Below are 24,230 nucleotides of genomic sequence, written 5' to 3' on the forward strand. Positions count from 1 at the left end.
ATGGGAAAATATATCATGTTCTCCATCCCTCTTTTCGTTGCAGCTGCAGAAAGGGATCTTCTTTGACTCACAAATAGTGTTTGATTGCTCAAGTCTTTCGCTTCCACCAAACGCTTCTCACAACGGTCTAACTGAAAAACACGAACCGAACCTTTGATATAATCTGTGAACGCTAATAGCAGCTCTCCATTGGACTCTACCATCTAGTTCTCAGCTGTAAACGCCTGAGACCTCTCGAAGTTGACCCCTTTCGGCTTGTCAAGAACTGTCCAAGCGGACTTGCTAGGATAAAAAAACCCCAACCTCCCGTCCAGAGCCAAACAATAGAAAAGCCCATCATGATTAACAGGATTGTTATGACCAACCTGGAAATCCAGATGGCTTTTGTATTCGTTTTTAGTCCATGTTTTGCCATTGTGACGATAGATGTAGATAAAGACAGAATAATCACAGGCGCAAATGTAGAAAACAATGAAGTCTGACAACATGGGCTGAGATGAGAATGAAAAACCATAAGGCATAAAATGTGTAAAATATTTTTTAGATGCCCAAAAAAAAGGGAGAGAGACCTTTTCGTTCGTAAAGGGATTAAACAAGAACAAGGAAAAATTGGGGTGGGGTGGTCGTCGAGCTAGGAGCAACCAGCCGTCCTTGCAGAAATGGAAAACAGTATCCTTTAGGTGGGAGATGGCAAAGTCATAAATCTTGTTATATGAGGGGTCAAAGAACTTGCACAGACCGTCTCCTTTGTGGGTGAACAAGAGCAGTGGTCTCCTAGATAAATGTCCAAGAGGGTTGATCAATCTCCAACTCTTGAAGACCGAACTGAAATGGATGTGATCTCTACTTAGAAATAAACATGACTTGGTCAACTCTACAATGTTATCTGGAACCTCTAACCAATTTCTCTCTTCCACATCCATCTTGTCAAACTCGGTTCTGGTGATGGTGATGGTGGTGGAGGGTCCTTGTTCAGTCTCCATACTCTTTGCATTTCCTTCCTTTGTGCTTTCTAGCTCACTGTCGCTTGATGGGACCTTCAAGCACAACAAAGCTTAGATTAGATTAGACTGCTCTAGCACAATGTCTATTAAATATAAAATCCTCACAAGATCTCACACAGTAGTGAGATGAAGTTTTCTATAATTTTAATTGTTTTTTAAAAACATGGTGACAGATATATTTAAAGAAAAGTCAAATCCCTAGACCAAGGCGGTCAAGAGATGAGTACAACGGAAGTGAGATAATGCAGGAGAAGAAAAGAGCAAATCAAGGAGGAAGAAAATAAGTGCAAAGTTTTAATAAGTGTTGACTTACATAACCAAAAGAGATGGGGCGTTGTGGCCGAAATTGGGCGTCACAAACATTGTCACCAACTTGGTCACACAAATTGACCGAGATACTTCCATCTTCTAAGTCGAATGCGTAAAAGGCGTTATCCTCGGAGTTAAAGAAGTAGATAACGTCACCCTTTAGCCGCGTATTCGTCGTGTAAGAAACACAACCACTGCCAATACCTAAGAAGAAGATACAATCGGCACGTATGCTTTCCACCTTCACCCACATCATTTTACAAAAATCCATCTTGAAAACAAAAAAACTGTGGAATGTCTTGGTGTCGTAATAGTTGTGCCTAAACAAGAAAGAGCTCTCCATGAGATTCCAATAGATATTTACAAGTAAAAGGTCCATATATCAGTTCTCCATATATCAGTTCTTCGATCACGGGCTCTACTTCGAGCAAGGTAACTTGAGGATGGGGGAAATTTTCAACAACTGCAAGTCTATCTCTATGTGTATGGGCATAAAACTTTCCTTTGAGGCTGACAACATGCTGAATAACGGGCGCTCTATAGCGATACCTCCCATTTAGTATCACCTTGCCGAAAAAGGACGAGTGGGCAATCTTGATGCATAAAAAAGGTGAGCCAATTGGGATTGGTTGGGGGCAATGGCAGAAAGCATTTGTAACGACTATCTTGCATATTCAATTCTGGTGGAGGTATCTTGATCATCTCCATGGACATACGTTGCAGAAGCAGTAAAAAGTGTTGCTTATCCTCAATCACTAACCACCCATGAGAGGAAACCCACACTTTATTCCAAGAGCGTATATTTCTCACATCACATTCCCATTGGATATGCTCAAGAACAGTTGGCTTTTTTTCAAAGGAAAGACAAGCCAAGGAGCTGTTTCAGGAGATGCGAAGCAGCCCTCAAATTTCACCAATTCCATATTTTCCTTCCCGCAAAAAAAAAAAAAACAGAGACAAGAATAAACAATCAATTTGGCAATAACAACAGAAAGCAATACCAAACCCTAGATAAGCATAGAAATCCACACTCAAAAAAAAAAAGCACTGTAAAACCAACTATCACCGAGAAAAAAAATAAAAAGTAAATAACAAAACCAACTATCACAGACAAAATACCATATAAAACCCAAAACATTTGGGTTAGGATCTACTAATAATAAATAACAAAACCATCTCTGTTACATCTTTTCTTTGAAAAAGTGGAAGGAAACAAAAGGCCAAATGCAATGGTACACGATAATATTCTATTGTTTCCACAAAGTTTGAACTCAAGACTTCTCAAAAAACACCTGCAATAAACTTAACAACAAAACTAATCACATTAGTTTAATACCAATTCAACTTTTCCACTAGGAAAATCAATCTCTTGGGTTGTAAATCCAAATGCTATCAACATATCTCTTGGACTTGTGGAAATTTAATGCAGTAGGCTCTGACTTCATAAAGTAAGACAAGCAGCTGTCAGTAAAATCACAGTGAGACATGGGAAAATATATCCTATTCTCCATCCCTCTTTTCGTTGCAGCTACAGAAAGGGAACTTCCTTGACTGACAAATAGTGTTTGATTGCTTAAGTCTTTTGCTTCCACCAACCACTTCTCACAACAGTCTAACTGAAAAACACGAACTGATCCTTTGATATGATCTGCGAACGCTAATAGCAGCTCTCCATTGGACTCTACCATATAGTTCTCAGCTGTAAACGCCTTAGACCTCTCGAAGTTGACCCCTTTCGACTTGTCAAGAACTGTCCAAGTGGACTTGCTAGGATAAAAAAAACCCCAACCTCCCGTCGAGAGCCAAACAATAGAAAAGCCCATCAAGATAAACAGGATTGTTATGACCAACCTCGAAATGCAGAAGGCTTTTGTATTCCTTTTGAGTCCATGTATTGCCATTTTGACGATAGATGTAGATATAGACCGAATAACCATTTGCCCAAATGTAGAAAACAATGAAGTCTGGCAACATGGGCTGAGATGAGAATGAAAAGCCATAGGGCTTAAAATGTGTAGAATGATTTTTAGATGGCCAAAAAAGAGGGAGAGAAACATTTTCGTTCGTAAAGGGATTAAACAAGAAAAAGGAAAAATTGGGGAGGGGTGATCGAGATAGGAGCAACCAGCCGTCCTTGGAGAAATGGAATACAGTATCCTTTAGGTGGGAGATGGCAAAGTCATAAATCTTGTTATATGAGGGGTCAAAGAACTTCCACAGACCGTCTCTTTTGTGGGTGAACAAGAGCAGTGGTCTCCTAGGTAAATGTAAAAGAGGGTTGATCAATCTCCAACTCTTGAAGACGGAACTGAAATGGATGTGATCTCTACTTAGAAATAAACGTGATCTGGTCAACTCTACAATGTCATCTGGAAGCTCTAACCAATTTCTCTCTTTCACATCCATCTTGTCAAACTCGCTTATGATGATGGTGATGGTGGTGGAGGGTCCTTGCTTAGTCTCCTTACTCTTTGCATTTCCTTCCTTTGTGCTTTCTAGCTCACTGTCGCTTGATGGGACCTTCAAGCACAACAAAGCTTAGATTAGACTGCTCTAGCACAATGTCTATTAAATATAAAATCATCACAAGATCTCAAACAGCAGTGAGATGAAGTTTTCTATAATTTTAATATTTTGTTTTAAATGGTGATAGATATATTTAAAGAAAAGGCAAATCTAGCCCAAGGCGGTCAAGAGATGAATACAATGTAAAAGAGATAATGCAGGAGAAGATAAGAGCATATCAAGGAGGAAGAAAATAAGTGCTAAGTTTACATAAGTGTTGACTTACATAACCAAAAGAGATGTGGGGTAGTAGCCAAAATTGGGTGTCACAAACATTGTCACTGACTTCGCCACACAAATTGACCGAGAGACTTCCATCTTCTAAGTCGAATGCGTAAAAGGCGTTATCCTCGGAGTTCAATAAGTAGATAACGTCGCCCTTTAGCCGCGTATTCGTCGTGGAAGAAACACAACCACTGCCAATACCTAAGAAGAAGATACAATTGGCACCTATGCTTTCCACCTTCACCCACTTCATTTTACAAAAATCCAATTTGAAAATAAAAAAACAGAGGAATGTCTTGGTGTAGACATAGTTGTGCTTATAAACAAGAAAGAGCTCTCCACGAGATTCCAATAGATATTTACAAGTAAAATATGTATCATATGTCAGTTCTTCGATCACGGACTCTACTTCGAGGAAGAGTCAGAGGGTTTCTGCCATTGCCCCCAACTGATCCCAATTAGATGATCCTTTTTATTACAGAAGAAGATGCTTCATTCTTTCTCTTTTTTCGGCGAGGTGATATTAAATGGAAGAGATATGCCTATAGATTCCATGACCCTAGTTTGTCCTATATTGAGCAGTTTGTGAGCTGCAAAGGAAAGTTGTATGGCCTTACACATGTAAATAGTTTGTAACTGTTGAAGTTTCTCCCCCCCCCCCCCCCCCCCCGTGCTAAAGTTACCTTGAAAGTAGAGGAGCCCATGATGAAAGGACTCACATTTGATCCTTTTGCTTGTAAATATTTATTGGAATCTCGTGGAGAGCTCTTTCTTGTTTATAAGCACAACCATTTCCTCTAAAAAGTAGGAGTGGTCTAAATGAAACTTAGAGATTTTTTTGTTTTAATCTCGCTTCACTTTATAGAAGTATAGTAATCGAGAATATATTAAGTCTAGTTTTAGCTCTTTCTCACACACAATGTATTGGTACAAATATTTGGTGGGAATTCAGAAGAAAATAGTTGTATTGATCGAGGTTTGAAGGGAAGTGACACTTTGGGGATGAAGGAACTCGAATGGAAGGTTGTTTACCCGTGGAAGAACCCTGATTTGGGTTCCTTTTCTTGGGCTGAGGGGACGCCACAGCCCCCATAGTCCCAAAGCAACCAAACTAGTTATTTTGCGTACGTGGAACCCCATGGTCTCCGAAGTTCCCCAAGAATTGCCCGGTTTTGATCATCCAATAGGCTCTGTTCACTTGCGTTCCCGGGAAAGCAAATCCCTGGAAAACAGCCTCTTTTTTCCTTGACAAGACCATGACAAGACAGAATTATGGTGTTCACTTGCTTTCCTGAGAAAGTAACAAGCCTAGGTGGAAAATGTCAAATAATGACATGGAAATTGCCAAAAATGATGTGGAAATGTCTCTTTTCTCACAAGTGTGGGAAACCAAATCCCACTATTTGGTCGGATTTGCTTTCCCGGGAAAACTAGTGAAAAAAGGTGGGCAGGCAGTTTCTTGGGAATCCTTTTCCTGCACAGTTCCTGCGCACGTGAGCAGGCGTGGGAAACCTTTTCCTACACAGTTTCCATGGATTTCTTTTCCTAATGCCATGTCAGATTCTCGGGAAACCTTTTCTTTTCCTTTCCCGGGAAAACAAGTGAACAGAGCCTATAGGGAATTTTGCTTTTGTGCAACCAAGCTCTAGTCAATGTGGGGTTAGTTATAGGCAAGGTTTTAAATTTCGACTGAAATCCGAAATTTTGGATTTTGGCCAATAGCGAAATCGAAAACGATTAACATCGAAACCATAAATTATTTCGATCGAAATTTCGGTCAGGGATTTTGCCAAAAAATCTGGAATTTAGTTGTTATTTAATATCTTCCCGAAATTTCAGCCAAAATTACCAAAATTTCAGGCGGTATAAAATAATACTTTTTTTTATTTCGTGAAATTTCGGCAAACAGAACCAAGACATTCCAAAGTTTATTTGTTTATAGGATAGATTTTTCTATGATGAACTGGGTGAAAGTGGAAAGTATAGGTGCTGGTCGGATCTTTTTCTTAGGTATTAGCAAGAGGTTGTGTTTCTTACACAACGAATACACGGCTAAAGGGAAAGGTTATCTACCTCTTCAATTCCAAGGATAAAACCTCTTATACATTCGACCTAGAAGACGGAAGTGTCTCAGTCACTTTGTGTGATGAAGTCGGCGACGATTTTTGTGACACCCAATTTTGGCTACTGCCGACCATCTCTTTTGGATATGTAAGTCATTACTTATACATCTTACTGCTGTTTGAGATCTTTTGCTAATTTTATAGTTAATAGAGATTGTGCCAACCTTGAGGAATTGATAAAGCAGTCCAATCTAATCTAAGCTTTGTTGTGCTTGAAGGTGAGCTAGAAAGAACAAAGGAAGGAAATGCAAATGGTAAAGAGACTAAGCGAGGAACCTCCACCACCATCGCCATCAGGCCTTCCAGATGACATTATAGAGCTGATCAGATCACATTTATTTCTAAGTAGAGATCATATCCATTTCAGTGAGGTCTCCTAGAGTTGGAGATTGATCAACCCTCTACTACATTTATCTGGGAGGCGACTGCTCTTGTTCGCCCACAAAGGAGACGGTCTGTGCAAGTTCTTTGACCCTTAGTATAACAGGATTTATGACTTTGCCATCTCCCAACTAACGGATACTATATTCCATTTCCCCAAGGATGGCTGGTTGCTCCTAGCTCGATGATCACCCCTCCCCAATTTTTCCCTTTTCTTGTTTAATCCCTTTACGAATGAAAAGGTCGATCTCCCAGTTTTCTGGACAACTGAACACCCTTTTACACTTTTGGACCCTTATGGCTTTTCATTCTCATCTCAGCCCATGTCGCCTGACTTCATTGTTTTCTACATTTACGTTACCTTCGATTATTCTCCTGTCTGTACCCGCATCTATCGTCACAGTGACAAAACATGGACTTGTAAAGGGTTTGGAAACCATCAACGTTTCCTGGTTGGTCATAGCAATTCTGTTTATAACGATGGGTTTTTCTATTGTTTGGCTTTGGACGGGAAGTTCAGGGTTTTTTATCCTAGCAAGTTCACTTGGAAAGTTCTTTACAAGCCGAAAGAGGTCAAATCCGAGAGCTGAGAACTATATGGTAGAGTCCAACGAAGAGCTGTTATTAGTGTTCACAGATCATATCAAAGGTTCAGTTCAAGCTTTTCAGTTAGACCGTTGTGAGATGCGTTTGGTGGCAACAAAAGACTTGAGCAATCAAATGCTCTTTGTCAGTCAAGGAAGATCCCTTTCTGCAGCTGCAACGAGAAGAGGGATGGAGAACATGATATATTTTCCAATGTATCACCGTGATTTACTGACGGTTGCTTGACCTACTTTATGAAGTCAGAGTCCGTTGCATTAAATTTCCACAAGTCCAAGAGATTTGTTGATAGCATCTGGATTTATAACCTGAGAGATTGATTTTCTTAGTGGAAAGTTGAACTGATATTAAACTAATGTGATTAGTTTTGTTGGTATGTTTATTGAGAAGTCCTGAGTTAAAACTGGGTGGAAACATTAGAATATGATCACTTACAAAATTTTATTTATTGTTATTTTTTCTTTTGAATAAAAAGTTCTCTTTCAATTTTTATAACTTTTGCATTTGGCCTTTTGTTTCCTTCCACTTTTCAAAGACAAGACATAACAGAGATGGTTTTGTTCTTTATTATTAGTGGATCCTAACCCAAATATTTGGGGTGGTGTTATATGGTAATTTGTTGGCTCACTTTTATTGTCAATGGTATAAGGCAAGTTTTGTGTCTTACAAGGAGACATATGGCATCATGTATCGAGATCGAGCATGTCGATTTTGTAGAATTTCATGAGGCAGCACATATGGTCTTGGTCTCATCCTGATGAAATAGAAGTCATAAAGTGGCAATGTGATTAATCATTAATCTACTCCAACACATAAAGGAAAGATAACACCATTTTTATGGCATTTTGTTTTGAAAGATGATATTTTTCATTGATATTGGAAAAGCATTGGGGACCAGGGGTCCCGTCCTGCGTTACAAACTACCAATGACACTGGACTGGGCATACCAAGAACCAGACAAGTGAATCCTAGAAAAAACCATTTCAAAAATAAAGACATTATACATTCCGTCCTTCTTTTTAAGCAGTAAAATTCCCTAACTGTATCATCCCTAACAACCTATTATCTACAATTCATTCTATTTCTCTTTCCTCTTTACTTCCTCTAGCATTCATGCGCCCAAACCCAAAAAAACACCGAAATCTCCATTAGGGAAACAACATGTCTGATCCTAAACTGAAGACTGTTATGTGCAATCATTTAGTTGCACCATTAGAACCCCAACGTCCAACTCGAGTTCCATATCCTCTAGCCAAAACTCCGAGGCGAATTCTGGGAAAGGAACCTCTTCCACTGGATTCTTCCGGATGGCTATAATCTCTGCTATCTTCTGAATACAAAGGGTTCGCTTTTCCTCCCATTCCAATCGCCTTAGATTATCAGTATATTCCAACCAGCGTCGGAAAAAGGGGGTTTGTACACCGATGTACAAGTCTCCTTTAGGTTGGGTGTACCTGTTAGGGGGAAGAACTCTTTAGAAATGAGTTTGTAGTCTTCCTGAAACTGTTTCCATTGACGCCTGATGATCCCTTTGATTTGTTCTGGGATAGTAGGGGCTTTCACTGAAGCTTTGGCACAATTGTACCGCAGACTACGGACCCAACGGCGATGTTGGAACCATTCCGTATACTCTGGAATCTCTTTCCGTAGTCTCTTATAGGTACGAGGACCAGAGGAAGAAGAAGAAGGTTTAGTCATTTTCTTCACCACAAAGCTTACCTAAGAAAGTGACCTATTCTCTCATTAACAAGTATATTAAATAAGACCCATATCCTCGTGGCCAAGGGCCCATATCCTCATCCCGATAGATATTATAATTTATGTTCCTTCCCGAGCAAGGCAAATCCATCATTGCCAAAAAAACGGCTACCGCCAGAAAAACACTTACCATACCAACTAGCCACATATAGGTCTTAACCCTTTTCGTGTTTCAACGAATAGCCACAATTCATAAAGGGGTCCTCAAGTAACAAGGATATTTTGATGCACGGCTGTCTTACCCGATGATGCCAAAGGGGGCTCAACAATTTTTTCTTTTATCTTGGGCAGAAGCCCCTTTCGAAGATTTGCGTCAGACATCTGAGATTTCTTCACGCAACCCTCAAAGCCATTTTCAGGAAAGGATGTGATGGTTTCTTTTCCTTCAAGATCTAAATATTTCCTGACATCTACAAAGCGTCCTTTCTTTGACCAATTTCGAAAGGGCCTGAAATATCTTGAGTGGGTCCTAGCCAGAGGTTTCTTAGGCTTTAATCCATTTTCTGTACTAGACAACGAAGGAGATTTCAAACTCAAATTCAAAAGGTGGGGCCTCGAGGGTCCAACAACTCCCCGGCCAAGATTTTCCGGTGGAGGGGCCGACGGGCATTCCATTGCGATCACAGAGTTAAAACCTGAAATGGGGGACCCTGGCAATGGGCCCCCATAACCCAAAGATTCAAGTCCAATCGGAAAAACTTGTCCAGAGACTTGGATTTGAATGGAGGGTGATAAGAAATTCCACCTCGGGGCAAGGATCTTAGTAGAAACAAAGGTCATACATTGATTGTGGTTCCCTTCCATTTTTACTTCTAGAACATGACCGAAAAGATTGCCCAGGTCTTGAACTGTTGATGCGGCCCATACACGGAGAGGAATACTATAGAATCTAACCCAAAATTCCTCCAGCCCGGGGAATAATCTTTGGTCCAAGAGAGGAGGGAGTGTAGTCTTCCTACTCACAATTCATTGCCTTTGTCCAGGATCACTGCAGCTTCTTATTCTGATTCAAAGATAAATAAGACTTCATCCTTGGATAAAAGACAAGGGCATGAGAGGCAAGGGAGATTCCAAACTTTTTTAGCCCACCCCCAGAGATCAAAAAGATTATCAATAGCCGAACTGGCTAAAGATCCCCACCTATTAATTTTTCCAATTAGACAGCATCTAAGAGACGAAAAACGTGATTCCACCTCTTTTCTGGAGATAGAAAGGATCGGAGAACCAATCTTTAGTGGTGTTCGGTTCAGGATCCAAGTTGTAGCATTTCTTTTCCAGAGGCGGAGACCCATCCTTTGGTGATAAGTAGCATTTCCGGCGGAGACAGGAAAAAAACTATTGGCCGATTCTCTTGCGGGATGGGCTTGAACTGCTGCGAGTACTATTAGCGAGATTCTGCGTGTCTAGGACAGATTCCCGTTCTTAAGGTATCCCATGCCATCTGGTGATTTATTATATGCCAATTTTAGTGTTTGATTGCTCTGGAAAAGAGTTTATATGGAAGATTCTTATAAACCTTTTTCAGTGCAACGATAACCACCAGTAGCTGTTCCTTGTCCTTGGTAGGGATCTAATCTTTTCTATATACGTGGAGTAGGCTTTCTTCATGTCTCACTAATGATGAGCACCAGTACTCAATTTTTTTAGAAGTTGGTTTCTTTTGGTTCGGACAGAGAGAGCATTCTGGTTTGGTGGAAGGAAATTGTTTCTTTTCAGAAGAAAAAAAATAGGAACTGGGATTGCAGTAGTGCCTTGGAAGTTTCTATAAATTAATACAAAAACTAAAATATCCATTTATATATACAAAAAAACTAAAATATGCATTTATATAAACAAAAAACTAAAATATGCATTTATATTTGGTAAAATACAGAAATAAACTAATTTATTGATTTTATCTAGCAACAGAGAAACGTTTGTATTGGAAAATACAGAAACTATTCTGGAGTTACCATGGGAGCACAATTTTGGGAGAAGGTTCCTGCTTCCAAGAGTCTCATTTTAATTCCCTTGTTTCTTCTTGGTGATCATTCTAGTGTGTGGGATGGAAGGTATGTGTTTTTCTGCTAGATTTGTAAAACTATTGCCAAGCATTATACTCTCTAGCAACTATATAGATATGTCTGTTTGGACTTATTGTTTAGTCATTAGTGCCTACATCTCTACTTGAATTGGAGGATTCAATAGTCTGGCTTGCTTTTTTGGTGGTGGGTTTTATGTTCTTAGACATGTAGAAGATCAGATGGTTTTCTTGACTCTTGACTGTGGAATCATTAGGAATGTTGCCTCCATAAGATCTTTCTGTGGTCTTCTTGAGTGCATTTTAGTAGTTGACAGTAATGGATCTACTTGTAATGGTGCATGTGCTTCATGTTTTGATCTCTCTGTTAGCAGGAATAGAATACTCATTAGTATGGCTCTTTGGTCTCTTTTACCCAATCTGAGTTTTATGTGGTCACATTCATCTCAAAACTATGCGGGGTAGCTGTACATTTTGGCTGTTGATCTAGTAGGGATAGTCATTCGAAGGGGCGGGCGTCTGCCGTGCTTCATTAGGATCACCATATCCCTTTCTATTTCTGATTCAGCATTATGTCTATCGTCCGTTCTACATTTCTGTTCTTTGAGCCCTTCGCAGTGACAAGTCGTGGTCCTAGACAGGCTGGTGGTCTTGACATTTCTAGGATTAGTTTATAATTGAGGATTCTCAGTTCCCTTCTTGTGTGCAAAAGACCATTAAGAGTGCATTTGTGAAAGCGGATCATGCATTTGCTGATGCCCGTTCTCCAGACAATTCTTCTGGCACCACAGCACTGACTGCCCATATTTTTGGAAGGTAAGAGCCAGAATTTCTTTACAAAATCCACACATCTATTGTTATTTTCTGACACACCCGAGTTGGAATTCATTGTTCGTCTTAAAGTCAATCTCACTATCATAATTGTTTTTTGTTTGTGATGTTTATTCTGGGTCGATTAAGTTTTCATTACTATATGTTGCATTTCTTTTTCAAGGCCATGGATGCATTGATATTCCCCATTGTTCTTGGCAGAATGGATTGCTAAAACCTAAATTGACTCTTTTACTACTATTTTAGCAACATTGTGCTTTAAGGCAACAGGGTCTTTCTGGTTATGTTTGAAAACTTAGCATTTACTTGGAAACAGATTAGTAATAGTCCTAGCTTTTCCAAACCAAAGCATAAAGATGAAAGCATTGGATGACCAGTTGTTTGTGATAAAGGCAGAAATATTCTTGTCTGCTTTATTGCCCACGATCTTCTGTGTCATGATTTTTGGGTAATTCCTCCTGATTTTCAGATTGCAGGTCATAGGTGCTCAAAGGAAGATGCACCTTGAGTTGCAATCATGGGTTTGACATACAATTGCACCCTGATATTAATTCAGGGATATTGCCCGTTTATGTCTTTCTATCTTCCACTAGCTATGATTCACTTGCTGCTTATGTTAATTTCTGATTTGTGATCTAATGCTTCCAAATTTGTTTATCTTATCCATGGACTAGAGTTATATGTTTCTAACACATTTTTATAATGCAGAACCATGCTTGTAGCCAATGCTGGTGATTGTTGAGCAGTTTTGGGGAAATGGGGTAGAGCAGTTGAACTATCCAAAGATGATATAAGACACGCTTGCTATTTATTTTTCTTTTGTTCATATTTTATTTGGAAAAGAAATGATTAAGATTTAGAGATAAGGTAGGAGTCCTGGAGACAGAGATAGAGTTTATCCTAATCTTAGAGAAAACCCTATATATATATATATGTGTGTGTGTGTGTGTGTGTGTGTGTGGTCATATGATATGAAAAGGGAGATCTTTCAATTGAATAATACAGTTTCAGTTTGCTTCTTTTCTTATATATATATATATATATATATATATATATATATATATATATATATATATATATATATATATATATATATATGTGGTCATATGATATGAAAAGGGAGATCTTTCAATTGAATAATACAGTTTCAGTTTGCTTCTTTTGTTTGTGGAATCAAGGATTGCTTATTTTCTTTATGGATTCGAAGAGTTTTATTGAAGAAGATGGTGCTTTACTTCTACCGGGATTGAAGACGGTGATCGTCACCTTTTCGACACGCTTGCGCCTATGCCAAAAGATCACAAACCAAACTGAACCAGCGAAAGACTAAGGATCGAGAAATTGGGTGGCATTGTCTATGACGCTCGTGGGAACTAGTAAGGGAGGCGCTCAAGCAAAACTTTTGTGATAATTTGACTGTCATTGTTGTGTGTTTCTCTTGGGACCCACCTCCCCGAACAGAGATAGCTCGATCCCGAGTGCGGAGAAGTATATCGGGGTGGGGCTGAATTTTCTCCAGGGGGTTTTGGACAATAATGTATGAGATGGGAAGGTCTGGTCTAGAGGGGGTTGGATTTTGGGGAAGATATGAGACTGTATAAAATGGTTTTGGGTTGGGGGAGGATTCACGAGCTTTGCTGGCCTTGGCCTTGGCTGACATTTAGCCTTTGTAAGGCATAAAATTTGTAGGAAATATAATTTTTTAGACTTCAAATTTACCATGTACATCTGATATTAAATTAACTGTATTGAATGGGAGTCATCCATTGTTTCTTTTGTAGTTCTATTTGGATTGTAGGAAAAACATTTCACGAAGAATTTTTTTTGTAGGAGGAAACGACATCCTTGTAGTAGCTTATTGAGTATCATAATATTGAAGGTCCTCTGGATAAAATGGTTCAAATTACCTATATATGTGTGGTCATATGATATGAAAAGGGAGATCTTTCAATTGAATAACCATAGAAAATGTGAATTTTACAATAATTGGAATTGGGTATAGTAAAGATGCTGTGGAAAATGGAAAGGGTTATTCGATTGGCTTTAGACCATGGCAAAAATGGAATTTTGCAGCATGAACACACAAAGTATCAAACAGCCTGATAGTTTTATATAGTATCAAACATAAGATGAAACAGTGACTTGGTTAACGAAAGGAAAATTTGTCTTACCAAAAATGATTGATTCAATTACCCGGGCATCGCGTCATAATCCCCCCATCTCACTTCAATCGTTTGAGCTTCCAGACTGCAACACAAATACCCAAATAAGATATTTAAACGTTTGCACGTTTTCTTAAACAATCTCCATGGCCCCAAAACCATATCACGCTTCCAATTTCTAATGGAGAACCTGCTTTTAAGAGAAACAGGTGAGACATGAAACAAAAATAATCTGAACACCAACATGGCATGCAAATCTTAGGCACATGTTCATGTAACCTTCCTAATCTGAGATGAAAAAAAAAACATATAAGCTTGACGACAAACATGAATAGAGAAAGGGTAAAGAATAACAGGGAAAAAAGAATAAGCTTGCAAGGATGCACTTGAGGAACTGCTACAGTGCAATCTCGATGATGCCCCTGAATCAATGCTCGGATGCGTGGTACTGCCGGAAAGTCCCGCAAGCCACCGGCTGGAACACAGTCGTCAACATTCGAACCAACTACAGCGGCAGAACATTTCTTGGAGGAGAAAGTCTCCACAGCAACTACAAATAATGTACAGGGACAGCATGAGATCAATAGAATTGGCCTAAAATAGCACCCAAACTCAAAAACCAGAAAGACCCCCACAAAAAAAAAACCGAAAGATATTAGCTTTTACGTTGAAAAATAAGGTGAAGAACGAAACGTCGTGATGTGTATTTATATTTTATTTTTTCAATGCTGTTTGGAACTTTGGAAGTAACCACGTTTCTTTCTGTTGCTATTTACTACCCCTTTTTCGAATAAGTTCAGAAAAGTTAAAAGGCGAAGAGTCTAAAAATTATGGGCTATATAAAGGGAATGCGTGTATCGCCGTTAACGTTAGAATATGAAACGTTAGAATAGAAACCTCTAACATATAGAGAGGGTTCCACGTGGTAGCACCAAAATTTAGAAAACCCAAAATTTAGGACACTGGATTTATTGAGATTTTATTACGTAATTTATGGAGAAAAGTCGAGAAAAGAAACCATGGGAAACGGCTGTAGAAACTTTTTGAAATTACTTTTCATGTAGAAAATCGGAATGCAGTGGGAGTGCCACGTGGCGACACCCCAGCTTACCACATTCTGCTTTACATATGTATACTAGTTGCAGACCCGTGCGTTGTACGGGAACGAAAAACAAATAGAAAGAAGAATACCGATAAGTATATTGAAAAAGATGGAGCATATGTAATAGATATATAAGGATATTGAAAAAGATGGAGCACATGTAATAAATATATGGATATTGAAAAAGATGGAGAAAACAATGAAGAAGAATACCCATGATAAAAGAAGAAGAAACTTAAGCAGTTCGTTATCTTCATTTCCAAGAAATTCCAAATCATCTGCAGACAATCCCAAGTCTATGTCATCATAAAATCATTAGAAGCATGAAAGAAACCCTAAAAAACAAAAACATTTATAAATATTATGAAGAATAAAACTGTAAATTTGACTCAAATTCATGTTTGATTGAGTCCAATGATCAGTTTCAACCCAAATTTAAAATGTAAATAGAAAAGACAAAAATAAGAAAATAAAGAAAACAAAGTTATTGATCAAATACCTGGTTTGGAAAAAAAAGCACAAACCATTTGTCTGAAAGCAAATGAAGCCAATATATTCTCACATGATGCCCAGACCAACTATATTTTAAAATAAACAATGCCGGCACAAAAAATTCTGGACATACAAATGTGAAGCAGGAAAAGTTACTATAGTGATATCAATCATAAAAAAATTTAGTTACTGAAACAGGCATGAAGTGCTCAAAGCTGCACAAAATAATAAAAAAGGTAAATCGGAAGGATATTTACTTGCTTAGAAGACTCAAGTGAACAAAATTCGCTTGTAACTCCTTCCCCTAATTCAAAGTGAAAAACACACAGCGATTAGTAACTTGTCAGAAGTGAAACAACATCATTATATCAACTAATCGCTTACTTCAGCCTTGTGACCCTCAAAATCTGGCATAAAGTAAAACCGCTATCTCCGTTATCATGCTTCACTTATATAATCATTCAATTTGTTATAGAATACAGAACAACCGCAAACCAAGACCGTTCGATTTCTTAGGGCTGAGATAATGAGATCTCATCAAATTTACGAAAATAAAAGGCGCAAAAAGAGAACACCATAACCAAAGCATTGCAAGATTCAATATACAATGGCAAGAATATAACATAATTAATGAAAAATAAAAAGAAAAATGGAAATAAACTACTAAGAAAACACAAACAGTTTCGCATCCAATCGCCGTCATGTTTGGAATGACAGAAATATAGATGGAAAATACAGAATAATAAGGAAAAATCAAGAACCTTGCAGAGAGTCGCAAATCGAGCTTCCAATCCACTGACATTGAGATGCGAATTGATAGAAGGAATCACAGGCTTCAAATCGATTAGAGAAAATCAAGGAGATTTTGTAGCTAACACCTCATCGTGAAAACCCTAATATGGGTTAATCTTACTTTGCTTGGTAATCATATATTTATTTTTGGTAGTTTTAGCAAATGACGCATGAGTTCAATGTATTTAATTTGAAATCTTGAACTCAAAAGAGAAGAGCATGAATATTTTTACTGATGTAAAATAAGTTTGGAAAAGAATTTTGTATCAATTTTTTCTTCTTTTTAATTTTGCCTTTATCCCCAATTATTTTTGTCTGATTTTTCCTTTCTGACATTAAAATAGAAAATCAAAAGTAAAGGAGTGAATTTCTCTTTTCTGACATTAAAATAGAAAATCAAAAGTAAACCTAACTGATATGACAACAATAGATGAAAGTTAAACTTAGCTAATGAAACAATCTCTTTTATATAAAAGCATTAGTAAAATTTCTTACATGAAGGCATAGAACAGTATGATGCAATGCATCTAGTCTTGGTCCCATCCCAAACAGCAACTCTAATCAAGTTGATTTTGGAAATCTTCACAATCAGTTGGCAAAGTATGTTGGAATCCCATCCATCAGGAAAGCCCCATTCATGTCCACAGAACATGAAGCAGAGAGAACCATTAAAAAAGTTACCTACGTAAACGACTGAGAAGCCAAAACAATTCAACAAAGAGCACAAAAAGGGAATTCCTAATTCTATTTAAGGAAACAAATAATAAAACAAAGAAATATTGGATCTGTAAAAAAGGATTGCCTGAATGGATGATCTGTGATTTCTTTCCTATGCGCGGTTGCGGAAACCCTTCTGTACAATTTTTATTTCTGTGGGATTGTGATGGTATATCAAATAGGAGCGGGAATTCAACAAGCCCGGATGGGAGCAGAAGTAGGAAAACCATAAATATAAATATAGATCTTCTTTTGGAATGTGAGAGGCCTCGGCAGCAGGCCCAAAAGAAACGCTGTCCAAAATCTTTGTAGAAGAAAAAATTTCGATATGGTCGTCTTCAGGAGTGCAACCTGGACGAAGACCAGACGCCCGTGGTCTTTTTTCTAATGGTAAATTCATGACTAGTGGTAGGATTGCCACTGTCCTCAACCTAGACTTCATCCCCATCTTTCTGGCGGATCGCCTGACATGTTCTGCAGTTGCTCCAGCAGCATACCGAGAAAGACGACACCCCCCTTTGATTTCCTCCAAACAACCTGCGGAGGTCCCAGTTTTTTTATTCCCCCTAGCATCCGTCACGGTAACAAAGGTATTATTGTGCGTGGGACTGAAGGAGAGATCCGATTCTTCTTGATACGATCTTCGATGTTGGATGATTTCCAGACGCTCCTTTCGATAGTTCGGTCTGAGAAAAAAGGGAGGACTTATCTTCGGTTTCGAGGGCATCGGTCAGTCTTCTTCCTGGATGCTAGTGACGTGAAGGAGTGCCATCTCCGAATGAACTGGATAAGAGCGAGAGTGCTTGTGAGAGAGTCAGAATAAGTTAGTCTTTCTCTTGTTCCTGTTGTTTTCGTGATCGAATGATAGAGAGACGCACTTTTATTTCAAGATAATGGTCTTAGTTAAAAGAGAAGAACTGGTAATTAAAAACCCCTAGGATCGGGTTGACACTCCCTCCGAAACGTAACGAATAGGCCTTTGACGATTTTGTATAATACCCCTAGGATCGGGAGAACTTAGCTAATGGTAACCTTTGACGATTTTGTATAATACATCCGAAAATAAAGCCATTTAAAATCGATTAATTGCAACTGGTTGGGAAGGTAAGACCAGTTGCTTAAAGTGAGGTGGCGTTTTGAGTAACGTAACGAATAGGCCAGAATTTATTGGGTATAGAAGAACGGGGTATAGAAGGGTGCCAGGTGGCGACACCCCAGCTTACCACATTCAGCTTTACATATAGATATATAAGATACAGATAGATATAGATAGATAGATTGGCTTGTGAGAGCTTCTTGGGAACTGTAATAACCTTTTCACAGCTCTATAAATACTAAAAAACAAGGTGCGCTGGTGAAAATATCAAATCACGGTTGTGCTGATATCATTTCCTACCCAAAAAGCTCTCAAAAAGTGATTTTTATAAAAATGACTTCGAATATAGTTGAAGCACGTTTTTTTTTTTAAGTTGTGGCATGAAGAAAAGTCATTCCTATAGGGCACGTTTGGCTGCCAGGAATTTGTTTTCATGATAAATCAGGCATCTTCAATTGTGATAACCCTGAAAATCAGGAAAGAAGATCATGGAAACAGCTGCTTCCATGATGAGAAATTGAAAAAACTCGGAAACAAAAGACTCTGCTCAAAACCAGATCAACATTTTCCGGTTTTGTAGCAACTTTTCATCACAGCCGTTTCCGGGATTTGGTTTCCTGATTTTTAGGGACTTCACACTTAGATACCCGATTTATCATGAAAACAAATTCCTCGCAGCCAAACGTGCCCATAAGCTTCGACGCAGCTCAATATAGGAAGGGCTGTTAGGAAAATCCGTTACAAACAATGTAGATGTAATAATTATGTTATACTTTCCTCTTAATTTGGGAGGAAACTCAAAAGGCTATAATTCGGAAATTCCTCCTCCCATGCAAGAAAAATAGAATAAACCGTGCATGGCAACTGAACGTCCCTGGAAAAGGAATTGACAATAAACCCAAGGACAAAAACCATTTAATCCAGCAATAGTCCTTTCTAATCTAAGCATCCAAGCTAATACCTCTAGTGATGGTCTTATGGCAAGTTAACAAAGCAAATCACAGACCGGGCATCAACTAGTACAAATGTCAATTCTAAGCAATTGACAATAAAAACTTTTACCGGTTCTCATGACCTCCACCATTTCCAGTGAATCTAAGAAACATTGAAATTAATATTTAATGCCGTAACAAATCCAAATCCAATAAGCATATTATATGGTCCACGTGACATGTTTACGATTCGATAGAACTTGTGGGGACTTATGCTGTTTAAAACATTTGAACTACATTTACAAAGAACATAAACTAATTTCTTCGGTGTTGGGGTGCCGATACACCTTTTTTTTAATGTTCGGAGGGCTTCTAAAATCCTTAAAAAGAGAAGAAAAGAAATAAAAATGCAGCATCTCATTCACGTGTTCATATCCTAGCATAAAAAAATGGTAACAAAGTCATCACCTAACATCACAAAAATAAGTCCAAAATTTTTAAAAAATGGATATTTACCATATGCATAGATGCCTCTCAAAAGGTTCTCTTGTAAACCCATTGAATCAAAACTATCATAGACCTCATTAGATTTAGTAAAAAAAAAATCATTTCCTTCAGATGCAAGCCTACTTTCACAAGACACCCATACCTCAAAAAATACAAGCTCAAATACTTTAAACCAGGGAATTAATAAAAGATGCACAAGAAAACAAGCTGACAATGAAAAAAAGGCATCTTACAATTCATTCAGCTTGTCATCATACTGACGAGCACCAAACTGTGAACCTTCAAGAGTGGATTCCCAACCTACACAACCGAAAGGAAAACGGAAAACCTAGGATCAACCCAGACTATCACATTTGATAAGAAAAGTGGAAAGCACATGAACTCAAATACAATCTTTCTCAATGCAGAGCAATCCTCCCCTCGTATAGGAACACCTAGATGAGTAATATTTGGTACACTCCCTTCAAGTGAGAAAATGGACGGAAAAATTACTTATCTTTAGTAAAGTATGCTGTCTCCATGAATTGCCTCTCTTGCAATTCATATCTTCACCTGCCAGGAGGTTCAAGAATCATAAAAATTAGAATGAATCAGTAGAACGCACAAAGCCAACAAGAAAAAAAAATTGATAGTACAAAGAACAACAAAGTACCACATGATAAACTTGAAATTCAAGCAACATGGAAGACTGGAGACGGAAATCAAGAACTAATTAGCCAACCCTCTTGTAAGTCGAGTATTGACTCCCAACCCTCTTGTAAGTCGTAACTAATTAGCCATGTTTCTCTCTCCAAAACAATAACTCCCACCGCACATTAAACCGCCAAACCCGCCTCTTCCCCTTACCCATCTACAAAAGCCTCTTACCATCCCTTTTATCACTCTATTAACCAAAACCCAGCATTCTTCTCTAAAAATCTTCAAGCCAAGAAGAAGACCAACCAGATAGGTGAGAATAATAACGTAAGAATTTGAAATTTCTCATCTTTAAACATAAAAACACGATAATTTTCTCCAAATCTTGCATTTTTAAAGGATTTTTTTTTTCTCAAAAGAGAACAAACAAAATAAGAAATAGATCAAAATCCATTGCGTAGGCTTTATAAGTCTTAACTTACCAACTTCTCCAAAAGCTTAAGCTCTTGGAGAAAGGCGTTATTTATCTTTTATACTTTAACACTACCCCGCACGTATGGCCCACTTGGCAAACACGTGGCACATGTGGTCACACTTTGGGCCGACCATCGCATGTGACTTTTTGCTATCCGGGAGGTTTGAACTCGAGAGCTTTGGCTCTGATACCATGTGAACTTACCAACTTCTCCAAAAGCTTAAGCTCTTGGAGAAAGGTGTTATTTATCTTTTAAACTTTAACAATAAGATTATTTCAAAGATATAGAACTTTGAAATCAAGAAACCACAAAACTAAATGAAGAACAAAGTTAATAAAAATCAGCAATATTTTGTCAATTAAAATTCAATGGGAAAAAAATAATAAAGTTAGCAATTTTCCTTCGTCATTTTGTGTGTGTGTTTAAATATTACGATATAAAGGGAAAGGGGAAACACCCCCAAATTCAACAATGGAAAATTTCAAAAAAAAAAAACAAAAAAAAAAAAACTGATGTTTTTATTCTGTATTCCACTAATATTTTTAACAAAAAGAAGTGAGAAAAGAGAAGTTCAAAACTAAAAAATAATAAAATAAGGATACAATGGAAAACATTCGATATTAAAAAGAAGAAATTATATATTGTTGGGTAGTTTCTAAGAATTATGCATATGTCTTGTGTACTCCAAAATAATCATTTCAGCTATACAGGTTCTATTATAAGTTGTGTATCATGCTTGCATTGCACACAATTTCATTCTTGTTGTTTGTTGGGCTTCGCAGAATTTTTTTTGATTTGTTTTCATGCATCGTGAGTGTCTTTGTACTAGTACCTTTTAAAGAAGTAGTTGGAAGAGCACACTTTTCCATCAAATCAAAAATTTCACCCTAAAGTATTGACAAAAGCTACCTCTTAGAATAAAGAAAACAAATACTGAAATACCTAAATACCTCTAGGCAATTTCCAACTCAAGACGAGATTGAGAGCTTGTTCACCAGTAATTTTGCCGATTCTGTCTGTGTCTACCTCCACAAACACCATACTTTTGATTTCTGAATAGAAGATGGAGTGATCCTTGGCCATGGAATCTGGCACTGGCTAGAAGCAGTACTAACAGCTCCAACTGAAATACCAAGTCCAGTTAATCCTGAAGTAAGGCATCAGGTTGATTCGGATTAACCAGTGATGAATGCCATTGAAGCTCATCAGTACCAGTCGACACTGTCAATTTGCTCCTTAGTAGTTACCAGGGCAGTGGCAGATGAGTTAGATACGTTATTTGCAGAAAATATTGATGTAGAAACATATTGCTTTGCTTGAGTTGCAGAGAAGACATCCCCTCCAAAAATTGAGTCAGAAGAAAACCATTTCCAGAAATCGCCAACGACTTAGAATCCTTAGTTGCGGGTACTTTGATAGTAAACTGTAAAAGTGACATAATACACACTTTGTCGTCAATTTATAATTTGAGCCGACAAAATACCATACAACACCACCCAAAATATTTGGGTTAGGATCTACTAATACTAAAAAACAAAACCATCTCCATTACATCTTTTCTTTGAAAAGTGGAAGGAAACAAAAGGCCAAATGCAATGGGACACGATAATATTCTAATGTGTCCACAGTTTGAATTCAAGACTTCTCAAAAAACACCTGCAATAAACTTAACAACAAAACTAATAACATTAGTTTAATATCAGTTCAATTTCCACTAGGAAAATCAATCTCTTGGGTTGTAAATCCAGATGCTATCAACATATCTCTTGGACTTGAGGAAATTTAATGCAGCGGACTCTGACTTCATAAAGTAGGACAAGCAGCTGTCAGTAAAATCACAGTGAGACATGGGAAAATATATCCTATTCTCCATCCCTCTTTTCGTTGCAGCTACAGAAAGTGATCTTCCTTGACCGACAAATAGTGTTTGATTGCTCAAGTCTTTTGCTTCCACCAACCGCTTCTCACAACGGTCTAACTGAAAAACACGAACTGAACCTTTGATATGATCTGTGAACACTAATAGCAGCTCTCCATTGGACTCTACCATATAGTTCTCAGCTGTAAACGCCTTAGACCTCTCGAAGTTGACCCCTTTCGGCTTGTCAAGAACTGTCCAAGAGGACTTGCTAGGATCAAAAAACCCCAACCTCCCGTCCAGAGCCAAACAATAGAAAAGCCCATCAAGATAAACAGGATAGTTATGACCAACCTGGAAATGCAGATGGCTTATGTATTCCTTTTGAGTCCATGTTTTGTCATTGTGACGATAGATGTAGATATAGACAGAATAACCATTTGCGCAAATGTAGAAAACAATGAAGTCTGGCAACATGGGCTGCGATGAGAATGAAAGACCATAAGGCTTAAAATGTGTAAAATATATTTTATATGGATAAAAAAAAGGGAGAGAACTTTTCGTTCGTAAAGGGATTAAACAAGAAAAAGGAAAAATTGGGGAGAGGTGATCGTCGAGATAGGAGCAACCAACCGTCCTTGGAGAAATGGAATACAATATCCTTTAGGTGGGAGATGGCAAAGTCATAAATCTTGTTATATGCGGGGTCAAAGAACTTGCACAAACCGTCTCCTTTGTGGGTGAACAAGAGCAGTGGTCTCCTAGGTAAATGTATAAGAGGGTTGATCAATCCCCAACTCTTGAAGACGAAACTGAAATGGATGTGATCTCTGCATAGAAACAAACGTGATCTGGTCAACTCTATAATGTTATCTGGAAGCTCTAACCAATTTCTCTCTTCCACATCCATCTTGTCAAACTCGCTTCTGGTGATGGTGATGGTGGTGGAGGGTCCTTTGCTTAATCTCCTTACTCTTTGCATTTCCTTCCTTTGTGCTTTCTAGCTCACTGTTGCTTGATGGGACCTTCAAGCACAACAAAGCTTAGATTAGATTAGACTGCTCTAGCACAATGTCTATTAACTATAAAATTATCACAAGATCTAGATGAAGTTTTCTATAATTTTAAATTTTTTGTTTTAAATGGTGAAAGATATATTTAAAGAAAAGGCAAATCCCTAGACCAAGGCGGTCAAGAGATGAGTACAACAGAAAAGAGATACTGCAGGAGAAGATGGGGGGTAGTAGCCAAAATTGGGTGTCCCAAACATTGTCCCCGACTTGGTCACACAGATTGATCGAGAGACTTCCATCTTCTAAGTCGAATGCGTAAAAGGCGTTATCCTCGGAGTTAAAGAAGTAGATAACATCGCCCTTTAGCCGCGTAATCGTCGTGTAATAAACACAACCACTGCCAATACCTAAGAAGAAGATACAATCGACACCTATGCTTTCTATCTTCACCCACTTCATTTTACAAAAATCCATCTTGAAAACAAAAAAACTGTGGAATGTCTTGGTGTAGTGATAGTTGTGCTTAAAAACAAGAAAGAGCTCTCCACGAGATGCCAATAGATATTTACAAATAAAAGATCCATATGTCAGTTCTTTGATCATGGGCTCTACTTTGAGGAGGGTAACT

The 24,230-nt window shown here is 38.1% G+C and overlaps 1 protein-coding gene across 50 annotated transcripts in view; it reads right to left on the minus strand.

Annotated features, from left to right (window-relative positions):
• Positions 1 to 24,230, minus strand: part of LOC143877099 (F-box/kelch-repeat protein At1g57790-like) — a 40,181-nt gene that overhangs the window by 14,679 nt on the left and 1,272 nt on the right. For 10 of the 50 annotated variants that reach the window (XM_077378894.1, XM_077378886.1, XM_077378888.1 and 7 more), the window contains exons 1-5: positions 19,853 to 20,171; positions 15,833 to 15,879; positions 15,297 to 15,361; positions 14,336 to 14,531; positions 13,991 to 14,066 (exon numbers count right to left, since the gene is read on the minus strand). In XM_077378894.1, the coding sequence (XP_077235009.1) occupies positions 14,009 to 14,066; positions 14,336 to 14,531; positions 15,297 to 15,300 (258 nt within the window). In that variant the 5' untranslated portion in view covers positions 15,301 to 15,361; positions 15,833 to 15,879; positions 19,853 to 20,171 and the 3' untranslated portion in view covers positions 13,991 to 14,008. The other 40 variants (XR_013250544.1, XR_013250548.1, XR_013250547.1 and 37 more) reach the window with 32 other exon arrangements.

Source organism: Tasmannia lanceolata, unplaced genomic scaffold (genome assembly GCF_043159265.1).
Source record: "Tasmannia lanceolata isolate RefF3 unplaced genomic scaffold, GAP_Taslan_0.1 ptg000005l, whole genome shotgun sequence".
In the NCBI taxonomy this organism is placed as follows: Eukaryota; Viridiplantae; Streptophyta; class Magnoliopsida; order Canellales; family Winteraceae; genus Tasmannia; species Tasmannia lanceolata.